A 20,306-nucleotide genomic window follows, 5' to 3' on the forward strand; every position below is an offset into this window, starting at 1 on the left:
CTGCTTTATCAATGCATCATTCACTAAATCTAAGAAGGTGAGATGGGATATAAACAATGAATAGTCAACTATGCAAATACTTGAGGGAATATTTTAGATATTTGGGGAATTTAAATTTTCTGAGATAAAATGCACTTGATGTGTTGGGAAACCATACAGGTCACAAATATCATAAAGGTGAGGTCAGGGAGAGAGACAAGAGCCAGATTATGTAGGCATTGTGGAGTTTATATGCAGGCACTGTGGAAAACATTTTACTTATCTATAAAAACCAAAGTCATAGGTGAAGTTTAAGAGTTTATGGATCTACTAAAGAGGATATTCATTACCCCTTCCTTAACTGATTGACATATTTATTAATAAGTGTGGGCAGAAGACCAAGAATCACCAAACATTTGATGAAAACTAATGCTATGAATAAAAGGAAATTAAATAAAATAGGTAAGAACAGAAAAGATCTTTAATAAATTATAGTTATATTGATTGCCAGAGGTGGATTGAATGTGAAACTAATGAAGCTTAACTTTAGTGGTCACACACATGTTAAAGCTACTCTAAGATGAGGTGACAGACCCTACTAATGTGTTTGTGTGTGGTCATACAATTTGGTAAAATTTGTAAAAGTAGGCTATTTTGACTGTGGTCAGTTGAGAGTGATACCTTTTTCTACTCTAAATTACTTTCCATCCTGCTTCTCCTTGCTTTGGGGTTACTGGAATGGCTATGGGAATTTTGGGGATTTGTCTAAGAAGGACTTGGATGGGATATACTTTTACTTTAGCAGGGTATTTTCATATGGCTCACAGAATTCATAATTTTGTATTTTTTTTTTTGTTAAAAACATCCCTCTTCCATCTATATAAGCTTCAGTCCTCACAAAATTTGGGGTTGCTTCTCATTCTCATAGATATTCATAGATATCCAAAGGGATATCATTTCCATAAACTAAAACAAACTGCAAAAGTAAAAATAAATCAGAAAAAATAAAATTCATGAAATATGGGGTACTTCAACTGCCTGCCCTTCCCTCATCCCTTCAAACAAACAAACAAAAAAAACAAACAAGAGATAATGTGTAGTTAAAAGAGTAGAGCCATTTTACCAACCATTTCAGGGAAATATGATTTGGATATCTAGGAAACCCGTAGGCCCAAATGCTATATTAAGCATCTTATATACATTACCAAAGTAGTCTCATTTCCTGAATATGCTCATTTCCTTTACCATATGATTGCTGCAATATTTATGAGAATTGATGAAATTTATCTATTTGGAAAGTTAAGCACATATGTTCACATAGAAATGACTAGGTAAGAAAGAGAGTTATATATAGCTTAAAATGATCAATGTACACCTTCTCAGCTCCAAAAGTTACCCTTCATTGCCTGCTGTATAAAAATCTAGCTGGGCCCTTTACATAGTTTTTCTATATAGCTGGTACGATGTTAAGCTTTGTAAGCAGAGGGTGATGGAGAGACACTGCAGGAATAAGGTCCTCTCTTCCTGGTTCTTTTTACCACCTACTTCTTACTCTTATTGTGCAGCTTCCAGCAAGATGTTTGTGAGTCATTTGTAGTGTGCACTTCCATCCTATTTCAATGGAACCCGAAAGGGATTTTTTTTTTTTTTTTTTTTTGCTTTTTTAGGGACTATGAACCAGGTGTGTCCCAGGGAACCTAGAAAACATCTCTGCCATCCAGTGGGTCACAACCACATTTGTCTCCTGAGGTTGGATCCCAGCCTTGAGGAAGGGACTCTCACCTTCCCTATATGTATTTCTCTTTTGAGCAATCTCCCCCTATCTTAGGGAAATGTTTAGGATTCTTTTTACTGCTTTTTAGATTTTCTTGTTTAGAGTTAATAGTTCTTTACTTCAAACTTTTCCCATTCCAATTACTGTGTAGTTTTTGTCTCCTAGTTGAATTCTGATGATACACTTTTTATTTTTCTTTACTATTATCATTGTGTTTTTCATTTTTTATAAACAGTTTCATAAACTATTTCTACTATCACCATAATATAAATATGCATTTTATAAATCTTGTAGTTACTTTACTATTGATGACAGCAAAGCACTGAAACTTGTGATAAACTTTTTGAGCCAAAACAAATATTGGTTGATTTTGGTCCTACTTACTTCTTAGATGTCTTAATACATCCTGTATACACTTTACTGGGGTATTCTTAATCTTTTGCTTTTAAATAAAAGACATTTGAAATTCGGCAAGTTCTCCAATTTTATTCCCTTCACTTTCAAGATTTTTGTTAATACTAAATAACATTAAATTTAATGCATTTGATACTTTATAAAACTGAACACAGGTAAAAGAGTTGGTCTTGAGGTGGACAAATGGCTTTATATCATCTGAAGTTGGAAAGAAAGAGCAAAGGATAAAGATACGAAGAATTTTGTTGAGAATGAGGCAGAATATTAGGTGACTTTCTGTCCTATGTTCTTAATTATCCCCAAACAGAAAGATACAAGGTCATCTGCTATCCAGAAAAGGTAGAAGACTTGATGAGAATGAGCACAACAAAGAGGGAGATGGCAATGGTTAAATAAAATATTTTCCCATCTTCCTAAGAATGCTGTTTGTACAAGGATGCTGTTCCATAGTGTCCCTCAGCCCTCAGTGTGGGACTGGTTAGGGAGCACAGACTGCAGGACTGATCTGCTAGGTGGTTATTACATTGGCTGTGTAACAGTAGTTTAGACCTGAAAGAGATCAGAGACTAATCCTTTTTTAAAATCCATTTTTTCTCTTCTCTCTGTGTATACCACTGAATTGCATTTCCAGAATCACACTTGGATGTGGCCCTTGACCAAATTTAAAATGTTAATAGAAAAGATGAGCATCCATGCCAGCCCGGTCTATGGAAACCACTTAGACAGGCTCTGTAGTGACTTCGACCTCTCCAGGCTGACTAGGGTGGGCTCCCTCAGCTCCCACCCTAGGCAACTTAGGCAGCCACATACTGAAGATGGTATAGTGTCCTTCCACTAGTTTCTGCATCAGTATATAAAACTGAGTTACCTCTTCCCCATCTGTGCACATTTATTTCACTTGGAACTACCCTGGACTTTTACAGAAAGGGAAAATAATCTATTATATTGACTTGTTACCTGTGTGAATCTATTTGTTGTACCATTGTCTCAGTCAGTCCAGGCTGCTACAGGATAACATAGACTGGGTGGCTTAAATACCAGAAATCTATTCCTCACCATTCTAGAGGCTGGAAAGTCCAAGATCAAAGCTGCCAGCTGATTCAGCTCCTGGTGAGGGTCCTCTTTCTGTTTATACCCTCAGAAGGTGGAGAGGAAGAGAGAAGAAGCCAGCTCTCTAGTGTTTATTCTAATAAGGGCACTGGTCCTATCATGAAGGCCCCACCCTCATGATCTAGTTTTCTCCCAAATGCCCTATTATCAAATGCCATTGCATTGGGAACTAGGGTCTCAACACATACATTTTGGAGGGACACAAATATTCAGTTCATAGCTACCATTCAACCCCCGCCCTAACAAATATAACTGGCTTGGTCCATAGAAGGCAGTAATATGGTAAAAGAGCTAAATATGTATTGTTTCGATTTTTCTATAAGAAATAACATTATCTTCTGTCATTTTACATTATAAATGATTATAGCAGATAAAAATGTATGAATGAATAAATGATAAATTAGAGTAGAGCTTGTATTCTTCTGGAGAAAAGACTCCATGATGACACCAAGAACTATATAATTATTGTTCTTTCTTATAAAATAAAATAATGTAAATATTTTACTACTTATAATACTTAAATACAGAATGTGAAAGTTAGCTGTTCTGATACTGTCTGGGTTTAAGCATATCATTATTTTCTAAAATATCAAAGAGTATAATTGCATTAATACAATGCATAACACTTATTTTCCAGTGTAATATTTCTCTCTGTGCAAGGGGCATCCAATAACTTTTTGGCTTCTCTCTCATTTGCCTTCTCTATTCTTCCTTAGGGAAGAAGGAATCATATAATTTTTGGTTTGGGACAAAAACCTGGCTCAAATGTCTTCCGTGTCTCACGGAGGGCATGCATTTTGATCTGCTTGTATTTGAAAGTTGATGAACCTAGCAGCAGACAATTGGCCTTGGTAATATATTGTCATCTCATATCTCATGACTTTGAAAACAGGCAAATTGTTAAGGATAAATTAAGGTTTAATACATATTCAATACAGCAATGTTTTTTTCTCTGTTTCAGAAACCTTATTCCTTCTAGGAAAAAAAAATGGTTGGAAATATGTTTGTGCATATTCTAGATCAGGCAACCAGAAATAGTATGTAATACATTGATATATAGTATTCCCTTGGAAAAAATAAAACTGGGGGAGGAACCTCCCTGGGCCCAAGTGTCCACATGGCAGGGAAAGGCTGAAGCTGAGTGTCCCATCTGTACCCAAAGCAGATTCTCTCCCATTTGCTCTACTTTCCTCCCCCGCCCCACTGTCTTCCTAAGTTCCACTTCATTCAGTGATATTACCAGCTTGACATCTGTTTGAACTCTGTTTCTGGTACTATGCTGGTTTTCCCTCATGGTGGTGTGCATTCTGGGAGTTAATAAACAAACAGTGATTACAGACTCGCTTCATGGGACTTGGTTTTATGAGGATTAAGGATGAACGGTTTTATGAGGATAAGGATGAACTATTCTCAAGAATGATATCCACACATTAGCCACTGAGTGCCAATAATGTAAATATATCAGTGCTTTCCAAATTTCCACATATTCGGCTCCTCCAGAAGCAGACACTGAGACAGAATTTGGGATGCAAGGTCTTTGTCTGTGATCAGCAAATGTGAAGGGAAGGGTGAAGAAGAGGACTGGGCCAAGGATGAAGCTGAACAGTGATGGAGGCCCCACAAAGTCTTGGCCAACCTGGCAAGAGGCCCTGAAGGGAGCTCTGGAGCTCTGAAAGGTCCTATATTGGGTCCAAATGGTCTGTTTTTTATACCTCTCAGCTCCAGCAATAGCTGTGGAAACAGCCTTGAGGAGTGGATAGCTGGAGACAACATCTGCCCTCACTCTCTGTAGATGGGCTGAAGTCCTCTTGATGGGGACCTGAGTGGCACCACCTTGACTCTACCACACACATTAATCTAAAATTTCAATATCCGACAAGATTCTGTATCAAACTTGATGAGTTGACTCTAACATTCATCTAGATTTAAAAATGTGAGAGAATAGGCAATACAATTTTGAAAATGAACAAATGGAGAGAAATTGGCCTGATAGGTTTTAAAACACTCTATGAGAGTCCAATAATTAAAATTGTGTCATATTGACACAAAAAAATAGACTAGGGGAGGTAAAAATAACAGAATAGAGGTCAGAGAGAGCAAAGTATATTATATCTATATGTGTGTATGTGTGCATATATATAGGTATATATATGGAATAAATATAGAATTCATGTGGCATTCAAGTCAGCAGGAAAAAAAGATTATTCGACAAATAGTGGGCATAATTGCTTATTCATTGGAACGAAAAATTCATTTTGGTCTCTTTTTTATTAAAATAAATTCCAGTTACATTGAAGAATAAACATAAAATACCCCTCAAAACCATAATGGCATTTTATAAATAATTTAAGTTATAATAGAATATAATACATTTCATAATGCTTTGCAGAGTGGGGAAAGAGTTCTTACATGCAACAAATTTCAGATTCCATATCTATCAAGAAAGTGATAGATTTACTCTACGAAAGTAAAAACTATGTGCAATGAAATACACACAAATCAAATCAAAAGGCAAAAGTTAGTCCAGAAAAAAAAATAGCAAAATTTACAACATACCCAAAGTAAAAATGTGTAACACATAAGAGCCCCTAAATAGCCATATGGAAAAGCAAAATAACAGAAACATGCAATTCAGAGTAGACACAAATAGCTAATACACAAAATGTAGTCAAATCAATTATCAGAAAATACAAACTAACCAACACTGGTAGATAGTTCTAGATTATCAGATCCTATGCAAATTAACATGATCGATAGGTCATATCTAATATTGGCTACACTATGAGTTAATGTGTATTCTCATGACCATTTCTTTCTTTCTTTTTTGTTTTTTAGAGACAAGGTATCACTCTGTGACCCAGGCTGGAGTGCAGTGACATGATCATGGTTCACTGAAGCCTCAGCCTCTTGGGTTCAAATGATCTTCCCATCTCAGCCTCCCAAGTAATTGGGACCACAGGTGTGGGCCACTATACCTGACTAAATTTTTTGTTTGAAATTTTGGGTAGAGACAGGGTCTCTCTATATCGCCTATGCATGGACCATTTCTAATAGAATAAATTGCTACAACCTTTTTATTTTTATTTTTATGTTTTTTTAAGACGGAGTCTCACTCTGTTGACTAGGCTGGAGTGCAGTGGCATGATCTCAGCTCATGGCAACCTCCACCTCCTGGAATCAAGCGATTCGATTCTCCTGTCTCAGCCTTCTGAGTAGCTGGGATTACAGGCACCTGCCATGATGCCCGGCTGATTTTTGTATTTTTAGTAGAGATGGGATTTCACGATGTTGGTCAGGCTAATCTCCAACTCCTGACCTCAAGTGAGCCACTGGCCTCAGCCTCCCAAAGTGCTGGGATTGCAGGTGTGAACAACCACGTGCGGCCACTACAACTTTTTAGAGGATGGTTCAGCAATATTTGTCAAAACTGCCTACACAAAAATCTGCCTGTGGGTATAAAATTGTACAGTATAAATATAAATGTGTGTATAGCCATTATTTTGTATTCATGAACAATTGGAAGCAATAATAATTCTATTAGGAAAATGATTAAACTAGCCCACAATACCGATTGTATATCAGTACTGGGTATGAGTTGAGAAGTGTTTGAGTATGTCACAGTAATAGACAACTCCAAAATCTTAGTGGCTTAAAACAAAAGGTGATTTCTTGCTCACACAGGGTCCTCTCAGGTCAGCTGGGGCTCTGCCTTGTGTTCTCATCCAGGAGCCAGGCAGACAGTGCTGCCACCAATATGGAGTTTTATACCGTATTCCTAGGAGAAGAGAGGGTGTGGTGCCTTGCAGACAGCTCTTAAAGCTTCCACTTAAAAATGATAACATGTCTCTCCCACTCACATATCATTCACAGGGAAATACCTAACCTCAAGGGCACTGCAAATTAAATCTACTGTGTGTTTCTGAGAAGTACAAGAAATTAAGGAACTACCACTCCGTGGAATAAAAATATATTGTACCTAAAAAGAATGAGGCAGACAAATATGTTCATGTCTTAATTTAAAAGTTCCAATGTAGTTCCACAGTGTATTTAAATTCCATTGCTATCTTGAAAACATATATATTTGTATATGTACATAGTCATTCATGTAAATGAACTGACGAAGTTTTGAAATTGTAAGACCAACCATTAACAAGAAGATTGTGGCACAACGTTGGTTGGGAGGAATGATGAGATACATTTTTACTTTATATACTGTAATATGCTTCTCAAAATATAATTGTAGGAATGCATCAATATTGCTTGCTTGATTTGAAAACTAATTTAAGAAAGTCACCAAAGTTTCTCGGACCTTCTTTTCCCATTTCTTTAGATGGAAAAAAATAATTGTCAAGAGGTGAACTGGAAAAATAAAGTTACTATCTGCATCTTGTAAGTCCCGCAACATATTTGTGTAGATTTACTATCTATATCTTGTATTTCCCAAAAAATATTTGTGTGAATTTACTCTCTATATTGTTTATGTTCCAAGTAATATTTGTGTGGATTGGTGAAGATGCATTCTATAATATTAGCTGTTCCCAAATAAAGGAGTCATTAACTTTTATCAGACCAAAATATATTTTACCAGGACATTTTAGCCCTTGGTCTCTTCCCTGTGGCTCTCCATTTCTTAAAATAAAAGAGTTATTTAGGAAAAAAAATCCTGATCCTTTTTCTCAATAGTCATCACAGTCATCACTTTCTACTTACACACACACACACACACACACACACACACACACACACACACACAGAGAAACACCATGCCTACCACCCCCCAGCAAAACACACCCCTAACATACACACACAGGGTTGTGGATTTTCCTAAGCTAATTCATATATATGATATCATATATATATTAATATATGTGTATATCTAACATATCTAGATATCTGTATATCTATGTATGTATGTATATATCTGTATATGTGTATATATTTGCATACAGATATCTATATAGATGTGTATATATGTGTATATCTATATAGATGTGTATATGCATATATATCAGACACACACACACATATATTTATATGATATGAATAGATTTATTATAAGAATTGGCTCAGGTCATTATGGAGACAGACAAGTCCCAAGTTCCCAGATCTGCAGAGTGATTGGCAAGCCGGAGACCCAGGAGGACTGATGATGTCGTTTTAGTCCAAAGATTGGCAGGGTGAGACCCAGGAAGAGCTGATGTTTCCATTCAAGTCTGAAGGCAGGAAGAAAACAATGTCTCACCTGGAAGGCAGTCAGGCAGGAGGAGTTCCCTCTCATTCAGGGAAGGGTCAGCCTTTTGGTTGTATTCAGGCCTTCAACTGATTGAATGTGCCCCACCCACCTTAGAGAGGGCAACCTGCTTTACTCAGTCCATTGATTTAAATGTTAAATAAATAATTTTTTAAAAACCTCACAGAGACACCCAGGATAATGCTTGACCAAATATCTGGCTACCTCATGGCCTAGTCAAGTTGACATAAAATTAACCATCACAGAAGCCTGATAGTACAATGAACTTGCTTCTGCAACTGCTAGTTTAGTTAGATGTTAACTTTGTAAAAACTGGATTGTAGAAATGTGTAAGCCACCATGCTTATCCTCTCACCATTTTATCATATGTAAGCCTATCAGGATCTATATTTTAATGTCATGATAAATCTGTGCTCAGTTTTACATATCTTGCTCTCTGTGCAATAATTAACCTGTTCTTAAATAAATTGTAAAAAAGCTTCAAGAACATTTTATGAAATTCCCCTTGGTGGCATTAAGCACTAAAGAAGCTAACTGATTCCTTAAATTTTCAGTTTAGCCAGTGTATTCTTACTTACATGTTGCCCAATTAGCTAATCCATGTTTATCAAAATAGATTTGCCCTCTTACTTAGTAAACTTTATTTTCTTTTCTTTTCTTTTTTTTTTTAATTATGCTTTAAGTTCCGGGGTACACGTGCAGAATGTGCAGTTTTGTTACATAGGTATACACGTGCCATGTTGGTTTGCTGCACCCATCAACCAGTCACTTACATTTGGTATTTCTCCTAATGTTATCCCTCCCCTCTTCCTCCATCCCCCGAAAAGCCATGGTATGTGATATTCCCCTCCCTATGTCCATGTGTTCTCATTGTTCAACTCTCATTTATTTGAATTTTCAGAGAATAAATTGCCTTCATGAATTTTTCTTCATAAGCTTTTATCTTGTAAGTCATATTAAGAAACCTTGTTCATTACCTAGTTAACTTTTCATCTTGGATTATAGATGAATAGGAAAACCTCTGGAAATATAATTCTAAGGAAATTGGCGGTGATATATTCCATGCAGAAAAAAAGTTTTGTTGAATGATCACTGCTCAGGAAGACTGTCTGAAATTCTTATCAATGCACTTAGTTAAAAATTATCAAGGCAATAATTGTATGGTACTTAATATTTTCAAGTAGAATTATATTTATTAAGCCTGATTTATAGTCAATGGACCTCTGAAGCTTGAAGCAAAGTAATATCAGATTCATCAATCAAAGCATTAAAGGGTTAGAGGATTTTGCAAGATTATGTAGCCAGCACTCTTTCCATATTTAGACCTCAATGGTTTCAGGTTGTAAGAATCCATTCCATAATATTTTAAAAGCCCTCAGGATTCCCTAAGAATTTACCAAAAAAAGTATTGTATGGCAGCATGTAGCAATAATAAAATAGGTTTATCATATTTTGAAGCACAAAACTGGGACATTTTGATGATTTGTCTTTCTCCTCATTTCAAAAATTCATGAAATACCTGCTAATAACTACTGCCTTATTTCTAGAAGATCCTTAAAACTTTAATGAGAACCGTTAGAGCATCTACTTAAAATAACCACCGCTCCGACTTAACCCATTTAAATGGTCTTCCAATGAGAGAAGACAGCAAAAAGGAGAAAACCAGAAAAAAAAATCAGAAAAAAATGTCTGATATTTGCAGGCCACCCGAGGACTGAGCATGAATTTGAACAGCCTTTAAAAGCTGCCAGTTCATCGGAGTTAGCAGCACATGGGAATTCAGCCTCCCAAGTGGCAGAAACTCTGCTTCCTCAGCCATCCTCTTAAAAGCCCACTTTCTCCAGCAGATCCCTGAAGGGCTGAGATGAAAGACATGGCATAAACAGGACTGACCTTCAGATGCCCACAATATGTGGGCGACCTGAGGTGAGAATTAATAGGCACGGGTATCTTTAGCTGTTTTTGTCTCCAAACATCTTGAGATGAGGTCAAATTTACAAACAATTCTATTTTGAGGAACTAAACCAGAAAGATTTATCAGTTAGGGTCAGGTTCAATTTCGAAAATATTTTTGTTTGGCCAGTTTCGCTTTCCAGCTTTGCTTTAGGAAAGCATGGGTTTAATGTTTGATAAAACTCATTTATTAATTAAGGCTATTCTGTAGAACTATTTTCCAACTCAAGTTGGAATTAAGATTCAGGCACTTTTGGAGTGTGGTACGTTGATCCCCAGGAAGTTATTGGAAGAATCAATTTTCTGGAGAGGTTGGTCTAAAGGATCTTCTACACACGGGGAAGGGTAGTTAAAAAAAGAAAAGCAAAATTAGATAAAATACGCTAATTATTGAAGGGCAATTCTAAATGAGAGATTTGGAAGAATCATAGAGAATGAATCTTTCCAGCAGCTAAGAATGCTCTGAACTGGGGGGAAAGGGTGAGAGTTCAGAAAAAATAGCATACAATAAATCACTGATATTCGTCCTTGGTAAAAGGACTTGTGCCTCCCAGTTTCTTCCAGAGCTTACATTCTTGAGTGTGGTGGGGTTGGGGATGAGGGTGGGGGTGTTGGAATTTCTATGGAATTTGGGGAAGTCAAACACAGAAAGATTTTTATGGTATTTCTATCAAAAACCCTAGAGTCTAACAAGCTTTAAAGAGTCTGCTACATATGACCCAGGGCCAGAAGGGTCCCATGGAGGTGTAAAGTTAAGGAAAAATTTCAGTAGCATAACAGGAGATGAAAGAGCAAGGAAAGTGTGGGAATATCAGGAAAGTAGGGGTGAGGGTTATGACAACTTCATCATCAGAAGTGGGTAAGGGCCAACAGATCCCAAAAGAGTGCTATAGAACAATACATACGTACATTACTAGTGTCTTAAATGGTCAGTATAAAAGCTAAGAGCAATGATCACAACTATCAGACTTTGGGACCAGGAATGGAGAATGTGGGAGGAAGTGCATGTAAGCTGACTAATCTTTCAGAGTGAGGGGAAAACAAGTGTCACCTTTATTAGAGTGTCAATGAGCATATCATTGACAATTACAGAGGGAACCATCATAAGATCTAAAAACAATCAAGATGAAAAGAGATTCACAGAGCATGGATAAGGAAAGAAAGAAAGAGACCACTGTTATACTTTAGCCTCCTTTTTTTCTGTACAATTTAATGTTACTATGAGCAAGAATTACTATAATAAAGATGCAATGACAGGAACGATAATACCATTCGGGTAGTGGTTAAATTCATGGATGTGAGTATTCCTGGCTTTTAAATCTAGCACTTATTCAGAGGCTTGAGAAACTTTCTTTAACCCGTCTCATCTTAGTTTCTTCATGTGTAAAATCAGAGATAAATTGTAGCTTATTCCTAGGTTCACTGCAAGGATTTAATCTGTGAGTCTGTTCTCCGAAAGTTAATCTGTGTACAGCATTTAGACATACAGTAAATGCTATGGAAATATTAGGCTTTACTGCCTAGCACTTCTGATCCTTAATAGATTTATATTTGTCTACATAATGGTGATTCCTAAATCCACATAACTGGGGTTTGTGATGGTTAATTTTATGTATTAATTTGAGCGGACCACACGGTGCTCACATTAAACATTGTTTCTAGTGTGTCTGTGAGGGTGTTTCCAGATGAGATCAGCATTTGAATTACTGGTCTTATCAAAATAGAGTGTCCTCCCCAATGTGGGTGGGCATTGTCCAATTCATGGAGTGTCTGAATAGATTGGAATGTGGAAGGGGGACGCACCCCTTTTGTTCCTGACTCACTATTTGTGTTGGGACATCTCATCTCATAGCCTCCTCTCTTAGGGCTGGGGTTTACGTTACTGATTCCATGACTTTCAGGCCTTCAGACTGACTTACACCACCAGCTTTTCTGGTTCTCCAGCATGCAGATCTCAGATGGGGGACTTCTCAGCCTCCACAATAATGTAAGCCAATTTTTCATAATAAATATCCATATAGGTGTGTAATATATGTCTGTGTATATATATAGATATAAATGAATGAATATGTGTGTGTGTGTATATGTGTGTGTGTGTGTGTGTGTGTGTGTGTGTGTGTGTATGTATATATATCTCCTACATGTATCTCCTATTGGTTCTGGTTTTCTGAAAAACCTGGACTAATACAATTATAACAACTTCTTCCAAATGGGTTTCTTCCTCTTCATCCCACAGCCTGAGTGCCAGGTTGAGATCCCACTGTCTCTCACAGGGTTCACTGCAGTAACTCCCTTCCAGTCCTCTCTCCTCTCCTAACTCCTTCTCTAAACTTCCACCAAAAGATCTTGCTAACTTGACCAGATTCCTCTTTCTCTATTAAAGTCTTTAATTATTTTCAATTGCCCAAGGAGAGTTTCCACTTCTTGGTAAAGCAGCAAATCTATTTTGTTCTCCCGCCTTCTGAACTTAACATCTTGTGAGCGAGCCATGCTAATTTTTTGTGTTTATCCAAAAAATCTATTGAGATAACAATTTCTTTCTATAGCAATTGAGCTTCATCCAACATAGATACTAGGATTTCAGTACCTGCTTATTGAATGAATGAATGAATCAATGAGATAATAGAACTACAATAACGCTGTTGTTTGCTTGATTCTAGAAATAGATAGCATTTTTTCTCATCCTGAAAGTCTGAAAAATTACACTTATAGACTTCTGTGTGATATAAATGCAATATTAGAAAATAAAAACCAATCTTTTTCCACACATTTGGGGCTCATAGTCTTACCCAGAATTTATCCTAAATACATATTTATTAAATAATACATGAAAGGCTAAATGGATGAATGAATTAATGTGTGTTCACTCTAAGCTCAATAATGCCTATTAAACAAAGTTAATTGAATTTAACTGCAAGCTGTATTTGAATTTTCACTTTTTTAGAATTAAAAACTGCAATCTCTAGTATAGTTAAATGTCTTGGTGTTCCTGAAATAGGTGATATTTAAATGCAAAACGAGAGCCTAAAATAATGTATTCAATGTTTTATCTATTACAGCTCAGTGTATAGAATCTTTTACTCTGTTAAAAACATTCATCTCAAACATTAGTCTCCTTTCCAGCTTTCATATATTCTTACTATGCTAATGGTACAGCGAATCCCAGCTCACCAGGAGTTGTAAAGGGCCTTAGTCCCATCACCTGTGACCGTGGATGCTGTGAAGGCAGATCTTTTCAAAGCATAGTCGACCAGGGCCCAGACAGTTTAAAGCAGGTGTGTGATTAATGTGGAGTGGTAAATAGTAATGACTGGAATCCAACAACAGCAGGAAGACAAGGAGAGAAGCGCAGTGGAAAGACCTGGTTGTATGTAAAAGGCTGATAAGAGAAAGCCTCAATACATTGTTTGGTCTGTAAAATACCAGGTTAACCTGGAGAATTGGGCCAAAGCTTAGTGAATATGAGCCAGCTTCTGAGTTTCTTTTATTCCCCCTCACTTTTTCAATATCAAAACTATTACCAAAGACTGGAGGGGCACATCTCCTGCTTTCTGCTTGAGGATGGCGATATTGGGAGCCTCTGAATGGAGCTGGCATGATGAAAACCAGTTTGAACTTTAGAAAAGCAAATGAGTTTATCTCATTTCAATTACAGGGTTTTATGTCTCCTATTTAGTTATAAGAAGGCAGTATAAAAATTTAATTGCCTAGAGGCAGAAAACTGTGATAAACCTTATTCTTATTCCCTATTTTGCTTCTTGGATTTTGACAGCATGAGCTCTGGGTATAATTTCAAAGTGAACTAAACAACACCACTGAAAAGGGAGTGGTTAAGTCAGTCAGTAATACTCAATGGAAGTAATGAATAAATAAATCTCACCCTGAAATCAAAAAGGAACTTAAAATTTATTTCTTTTTTCCCGACAAGAATAATAGCTCTATTCCTGGATGAGACCATGGGTTAATGCATACTTTAAAGTGACCTAAGGGTTGATTTGGACCTTAACAATTGTGATACAGGAACTCTGAGATAAAACAAATTTCTTCGGGTCTCTCTGAGATTCTTTCATCCGGTCAAGATTTTGACTTAAGTTTTGGCAACCAGCTAGTCTGTACTTTACATTCATTGCAGTAATCACATTTTAAAAGTATGTATTTTTCTTTTGTAATTCTCTATTTACTTTCTCCTCTAGAAGTTGTTCTGCTTCATGAGGAAGGGGTTACATCAGTTCCGTCCACTCTAATCTATCAGCACGTAGCATGGTACCTGACATAACTTATGCTTAATTAATGGGTGCTGAGTAAAAGAGTAATGATGTGCATTTGAAGACTAACAGAAAAAGTTGGACAGAAAAAGTCATCAGAGGACAGCATGAGTATTAATAGTTGGCAACTGCAAAAAACAATTTGGTGAAACTCAAGTAAAGACTGGCTAAAATTTTCCCAAAATGAAATAAATTCATTTATTCATTTTGGGAAAATGTGAGCTGTTGAGTTCCCTTTTACTTAGGAGACATTTTATACTGGATCCTGGTAACAATCAAGGAGCAATGTATTGCTCAGGACATACAAATCCTTTGATGACATAACCTTCCACTGTCCGTGGGCTTCTCCTGACCTTTCAGGCTTTTCTTCCTTCCCAGTCCACTTGCATTTCCCACTCTGTCCTTCCTGATTGTCTCCATTGCTTTTGTCAGTATGCTGCCTCTCCCTGGAATGCTTATCTCCTCTTTGCAAGTAATCTCACCACCTTTCTCTACATTTTAGAGTTAAAACTTTTGAACATCCCTTCTGTGACTTGTGACCTCACTGTTTCTTTCTAACCTATTCTGTTTGGAAACTGTCTCACTGCATTTTATGTATGTATTTTCCTTTTTCCCAAAGACCATGAATCTATTGAAGTCAGAGATAATTTCTTATATCTTACTGAATCCCCACCACGTAAAATAGACCTCATGCTTCTCAGGGTATCAACAAATGATGGTAGAATGAATAAATAAGTGACTATTGGCCTGAGCTATAAAGATTGCCTTACCGTTTATGATGATTAATTTCATGTGTTGAGTGGGCCATGAGGTGCCCAGTTATTTGGTCAAACATTATTCTGAGTGTTCCTGTGAGGGTGTTTTGTGATGTTTAACATTTAAATCAATAGATTGAACAAAGCAGATTGTCCTTCCCAAACTGGGTGAGTCTTGTTTGATCAGTTGAAGGCCTGAATGAAACAAAGAGGCTGACCCTTCCCTGAATACAAGGAAATTTCTCCTGCCTGACTGCCTTAGAGCTGGGAGATTGTTTTCTTCTTGTCTTTGAACTTGAATGGAAGCATCAGCTCTTCTTGCATCTTAAGCCTTCCAACCTTTGGACTGAAACTACATCATTAGCCCTCCTGGGTCTCCAGTTTGCCAAATACAGAGCTTGGGACTTCTCAGCCTCCATAATCATGTGAGCCAATTCTTTACAATAAGTCCTTCTTGGAGAATGCTGACTAATACACTTCTTGCAGGTCAAAGCAAAGTAACTTGGAACATTTCTCTTTTTGACTTTCTAATGCCTCCTGATATTTTCTGTTTGGATATAGAGATCTAGTTGACCGAGATTTTAACATAAGTGTTTGTGACCCATGAGTATTTATTTTCTTTTCCTTCATTTTCCTTTATTTTCATACCTTACCTGTGCCACTTTCTAGCTCTTCCTTATAATGAGTTTGAAATATATATAAATTGAAAACATACAATTGTAGAGAAAGAACATGTTTTTATTACGAATTTTATAAACATTTTCAATGAAAAAAGTTTAATAATATTTTTGCATATTTATATGTAACCTATTGCCCTATCAATTATTTTTCAATGATTCTAACTTACTGCTTTTTATGAGCTTTGGAGATTTGAAAGATTAGTTCTGTACTTTCAGTGGTCAATTATTTTTAAAGGATTTCATAAAACTTTAAGTGCGTTTTATCTACTTGAATACAGGTTTACAGCTGTATAAAAAAGTAAATGTTCATTGACAGTCAAAAAAGAAAGACAATATGTTTTATAGACATAATTAAAATATTAAGGCCCATATTTGGGGGAATAAAAGTATAATAAAACTCTAATTATTTAGAATTATGTTTTTTGTAGCACAGAAAGAATGCCTGAGATTATGGATGACATTAATGGTTATGATGGTGATGACTGAAAATAAAAATAAAATACAGAGATAGGCTCTGGAAATTAAGTCACACTTAAAACTGCTAATAATACTCGATATGCTACTGATTAGAAAATTGTCAGAAGTAAAAGAATATTATTGTTTTGGAATTGTGTTTGGACCTTAACATTGTTAGTAAGAGAGAGATATTTCAAAAATATTAAGATCATGTCATTCTATGGCTTAGAAATCACCAGTGATTTCTTGCCTTTGCCACAAAATCCAATTTCCCATTTTAATCCATACATACCTATTTGCTCCGGTCCCTGCCTATGTATTCCTGGTTCATGAAGTTTCAGCCCTCATGACTACATTCTTGCCAAGTTTATTTCTTCTCCAGTGTGTTTGTATTTGCTGTTTCTCATTATTCAACTGCTTTTAAGCAAATCTTATTGGTTTTTATCTTTCAGATCTGAACTCAGAAGTCACCTTCCTGGCCTTCCCTGAGAATGTGATTTGATATGTGGTCCTTCCCTTCTGCTCCAAGCAACACTCTATACATCACTGTATTTATTTTCTTGAAGGCACTTCTCAGAAATATTTTCTTCATTTATTTCTCTGAACCACCATCTTAGAATTCAAAATTCCATGGGAGTAAGGGTCCTGTCTGTCTCATTTACTGCCACATTTCCAGCTCCTGGAAAACTGCCTGACAAGAAGCGAGAGGGGAGCTAGAATGATCAAATGGGCTGCATATAAATCATAACGTTATCAAGGCCTTCCAGAAAAATCCTTAGAGTTAGTATTTGAGAATTTTTGCAGAGTGAATAATCCACTTTGTTTTTCCTTTTTCCCAAATACCACCACCAAATTCCACTCAAGGCATTTTCCCTTTCCCCTCTCTTTCAGTGTTTTAAGTTAGGTATCTCTTTCTTATTTCATAAATTTGCAGATTATGTGAAGGTGAATTATATAGATATTTTATTCAGATCATGGACTCAAGATCTTATCCAGAAAAACCTTCAGCTTATAATAGGCAGTAGCCCATTTATAACAGGATTGAATTAAGTCACTTTAATATCATAGGTGATATTCATCTAAGGATGCTACAATAAACACAATCTAATGTATTCTTATCCATATTTTGTAATATATTTAAATAATTAAGTGGACATTTAATAATTGGGAATGGGCTCATGATAAAAAAAAATCCTTAAAAGTCAGGATTAAATTTAAGAAAATTCAAAGATATATTTCTTCTATAAGGAGACTGAGATAAAAATCACTATTACTGGGAACTAGAAGTTTAATTTTTCACAGAAATTACTTCGTTGTGCTGAGATTTGTGGGTTGTCAAAACAAAGATACTGCCTGTAGACACTTGAGAATAAATGCTTCCTTGAAGTCATTGGATACGCATTTCATAATGTCATTTCAACTTGATTCTTAGAACATCGAAAGATGTAAATCATTCTTCAGAAACTAAATGAGGTAGCTGTGGCAAAAATTCAGTTTTGGCTGTGCTTTTGGCAGATTGCTGGGGCAGGTCTCTACCTGGCCTCAGGAAGAAGACTGCTGTCACTCGAAGAGTACTTGAAGTAGCTCCTTGCCCAGATCGCCGTGATCTTCAATGAATTTGTATCATGACTAGATTTTAGGGGTGCTGGAAAAATGCCCTGTCATTATACTCTCTGAATCACCCTTAGTTTATAAGAAAAAGAAACTCTAATTTATTCTAAGGAAAAAAATTCAAATATGTATATAACTCCAGTATTTGTTTCTTCAATAAATTTATTGAATATCCACTAGGTGCTAAAGAAGCTACCTGAAAGATTAATAGGATACAGTTATACAAGCAACTAGCAACTTAGTGAATGGGATAAATAGATCTGCTTGCAATGATGATATATTGCAGCATGAATATTGTAGAGCACCAAACTCAACTTGAGAGAAAACGTGAGATAAATATTTCTGTAGAGGATCAGCTGAGTCTTAAAAAAATTAGGAGGGTTTAGAAGTTCAAGGCAGAGTGGAGAAACACAGAACATTTCATGCAAAGGGGCACACAAGCAAAAGCACGGATCATGGTGTAGTGTTTCAACTGTGAAGTTCAGGCATTGTTGACAGTTCATAAAGTGTTCAAGCAGTAGGTGGCAGAAAATGAGTATTTAGAGGCAGATGAAGACAGTGATATGAAAAGCTTTGCTGGGAAGCTTGACTTTTCAAAAATTCACCATGCCTTTTCTGTATGCTTGGCACTAAGAAGTTAGAAAGGTACATCTCACGTTCCCCTCCCCTCCCCAATGAAAAGGAGTGTATCCCTCACATGTTGAGCACCAAAGACTTCAGAGAATGGGTCTTTACTTCAGGTGTGGACTGGACAGAGTTTGCTTTGGGGAGGGAGCTGGGAATACCTCGTAGATCATTTCTTGCTTTCTTCATTCACTGCTCAGGTCCCAAGGCAGACCCTAATTTTCCATTCCCTAATGCTACCCTCAAGATGGCCTCACTTTTCTATGGGTCCTTTCGTTACCGTCTCTATCCCTGATCTGACCTGGGATGTTCTCCATCCTGCAGCCCTGGATCTCTACAAAAAGAAGAAAAAAGATAAGGACATACCAATTTACTGTTTCCTTGGTTTCAAGCATCTTTTACCTCGCCAAGAGTGACTGGTTTGGAGAAAAAGAAAGAAAATTTTGCTTAAAGAATCTGTCTTCTGGCTGGCCGCGGTGGCTCACACTTGTAATCCCAGCACTTTGGGAGGCAGAGGCGGACGGATCACGATGTCAGGAGATCGAGACCATCCTGGTTAACACGGTGAAACCCCATCTCTACAAAAAATAGAAAACTCAGCTGGGCATAGTGGTACGCGCCTGTAGTTCCAGCTACTGGGGAGGCTGAGGCAGGAGAATGCCGTGAACCCAGGAGGCGGAGGTTGCAGTGAGCGGAGATCACCCACTGCACTCCAGGCTGGGCGACAGAGTGAGACTCCGTCTCAAAAAAAAAAAAAAAAAAAAAAAAAAAAAAAAATCTGTCTCCTTCTCCTATGTTGCCCGCTGTTAGAAGCAATATAAAATAGTCCTTCCGTAATTTGGGAACTACTCTGGTTAAGCCATGAAAGAAGTACCTACTTTGCTCTCAAGAGGATTTTGCTGGACGTGAGCGAAAAAGCTTTTAAACCAGTATGAACCATTGAAGGGTTTAAACAGAAGAATCAAGAAGATTTGTTATCTGGATTGTTTTGACAGGTGTTTGGCAGCACGTGGATGATACATGGAGAAGGACAACCCTGAAGCCAAGGATAGCCAAACGCAGCAATTTTCATCATGGCAGGAAACTCTCCTTTGGGAGAGGGGTGAGCCATCAGAATATCGACGGGATGAGTGTGACTTTAAAAAACACAGTTACCTGACTTACTGTTTTCATTCAACAAACTATGTGAAAATTAACCTTGACAGGCTCTCACTTACTTTTGGTGATGCACTGTATTCGAAGAGAGAAGTAGGAGAGACATGAATAGAAAGATCCTCAGAAAGTTGACATGAGAGTCTGTAGGGCATTCAGATAGGAATATGAAAGAGGGATTTGGATGGGTAGTCCTGAAGCTTAGAAAAGGAAGCTGTGGTTTAGATTTAATTGGTCAATAGTTAATCTCATGAGATCGTGTATCCAGGATGGATGGGGGTA

The 20,306-nt window shown here is 36.9% G+C and overlaps 1 protein-coding gene across 1 annotated transcript in view; it reads left to right on the forward strand.

Moving 5' to 3' along the window:
* Nucleotides 1–19,560, forward strand: part of LOC105481327 (neuronal tyrosine-phosphorylated phosphoinositide-3-kinase adaptor 2) — a 325,733-nt gene extending 306,173 nt beyond the window's left edge. Inside the window, exon 7 of the mRNA XM_011740839.3 lies at nucleotides 17,090–19,560. Coding sequence (XP_011739141.1) covers nucleotides 17,090–17,095 — 6 coding nt within the window. The 3' untranslated portion in view covers nucleotides 17,096–19,560. The remainder of the gene's footprint in view (nucleotides 1–17,089) is intronic.
* The last annotated feature ends 746 nt before the right edge of the window (nucleotides 19,561–20,306 follow it).

This window comes from Macaca nemestrina, chromosome 11 (assembly GCF_043159975.1).
Source record: "Macaca nemestrina isolate mMacNem1 chromosome 11, mMacNem.hap1, whole genome shotgun sequence".
Classification (NCBI taxonomy): domain Eukaryota; kingdom Metazoa; phylum Chordata; class Mammalia; order Primates; family Cercopithecidae; genus Macaca; species Macaca nemestrina.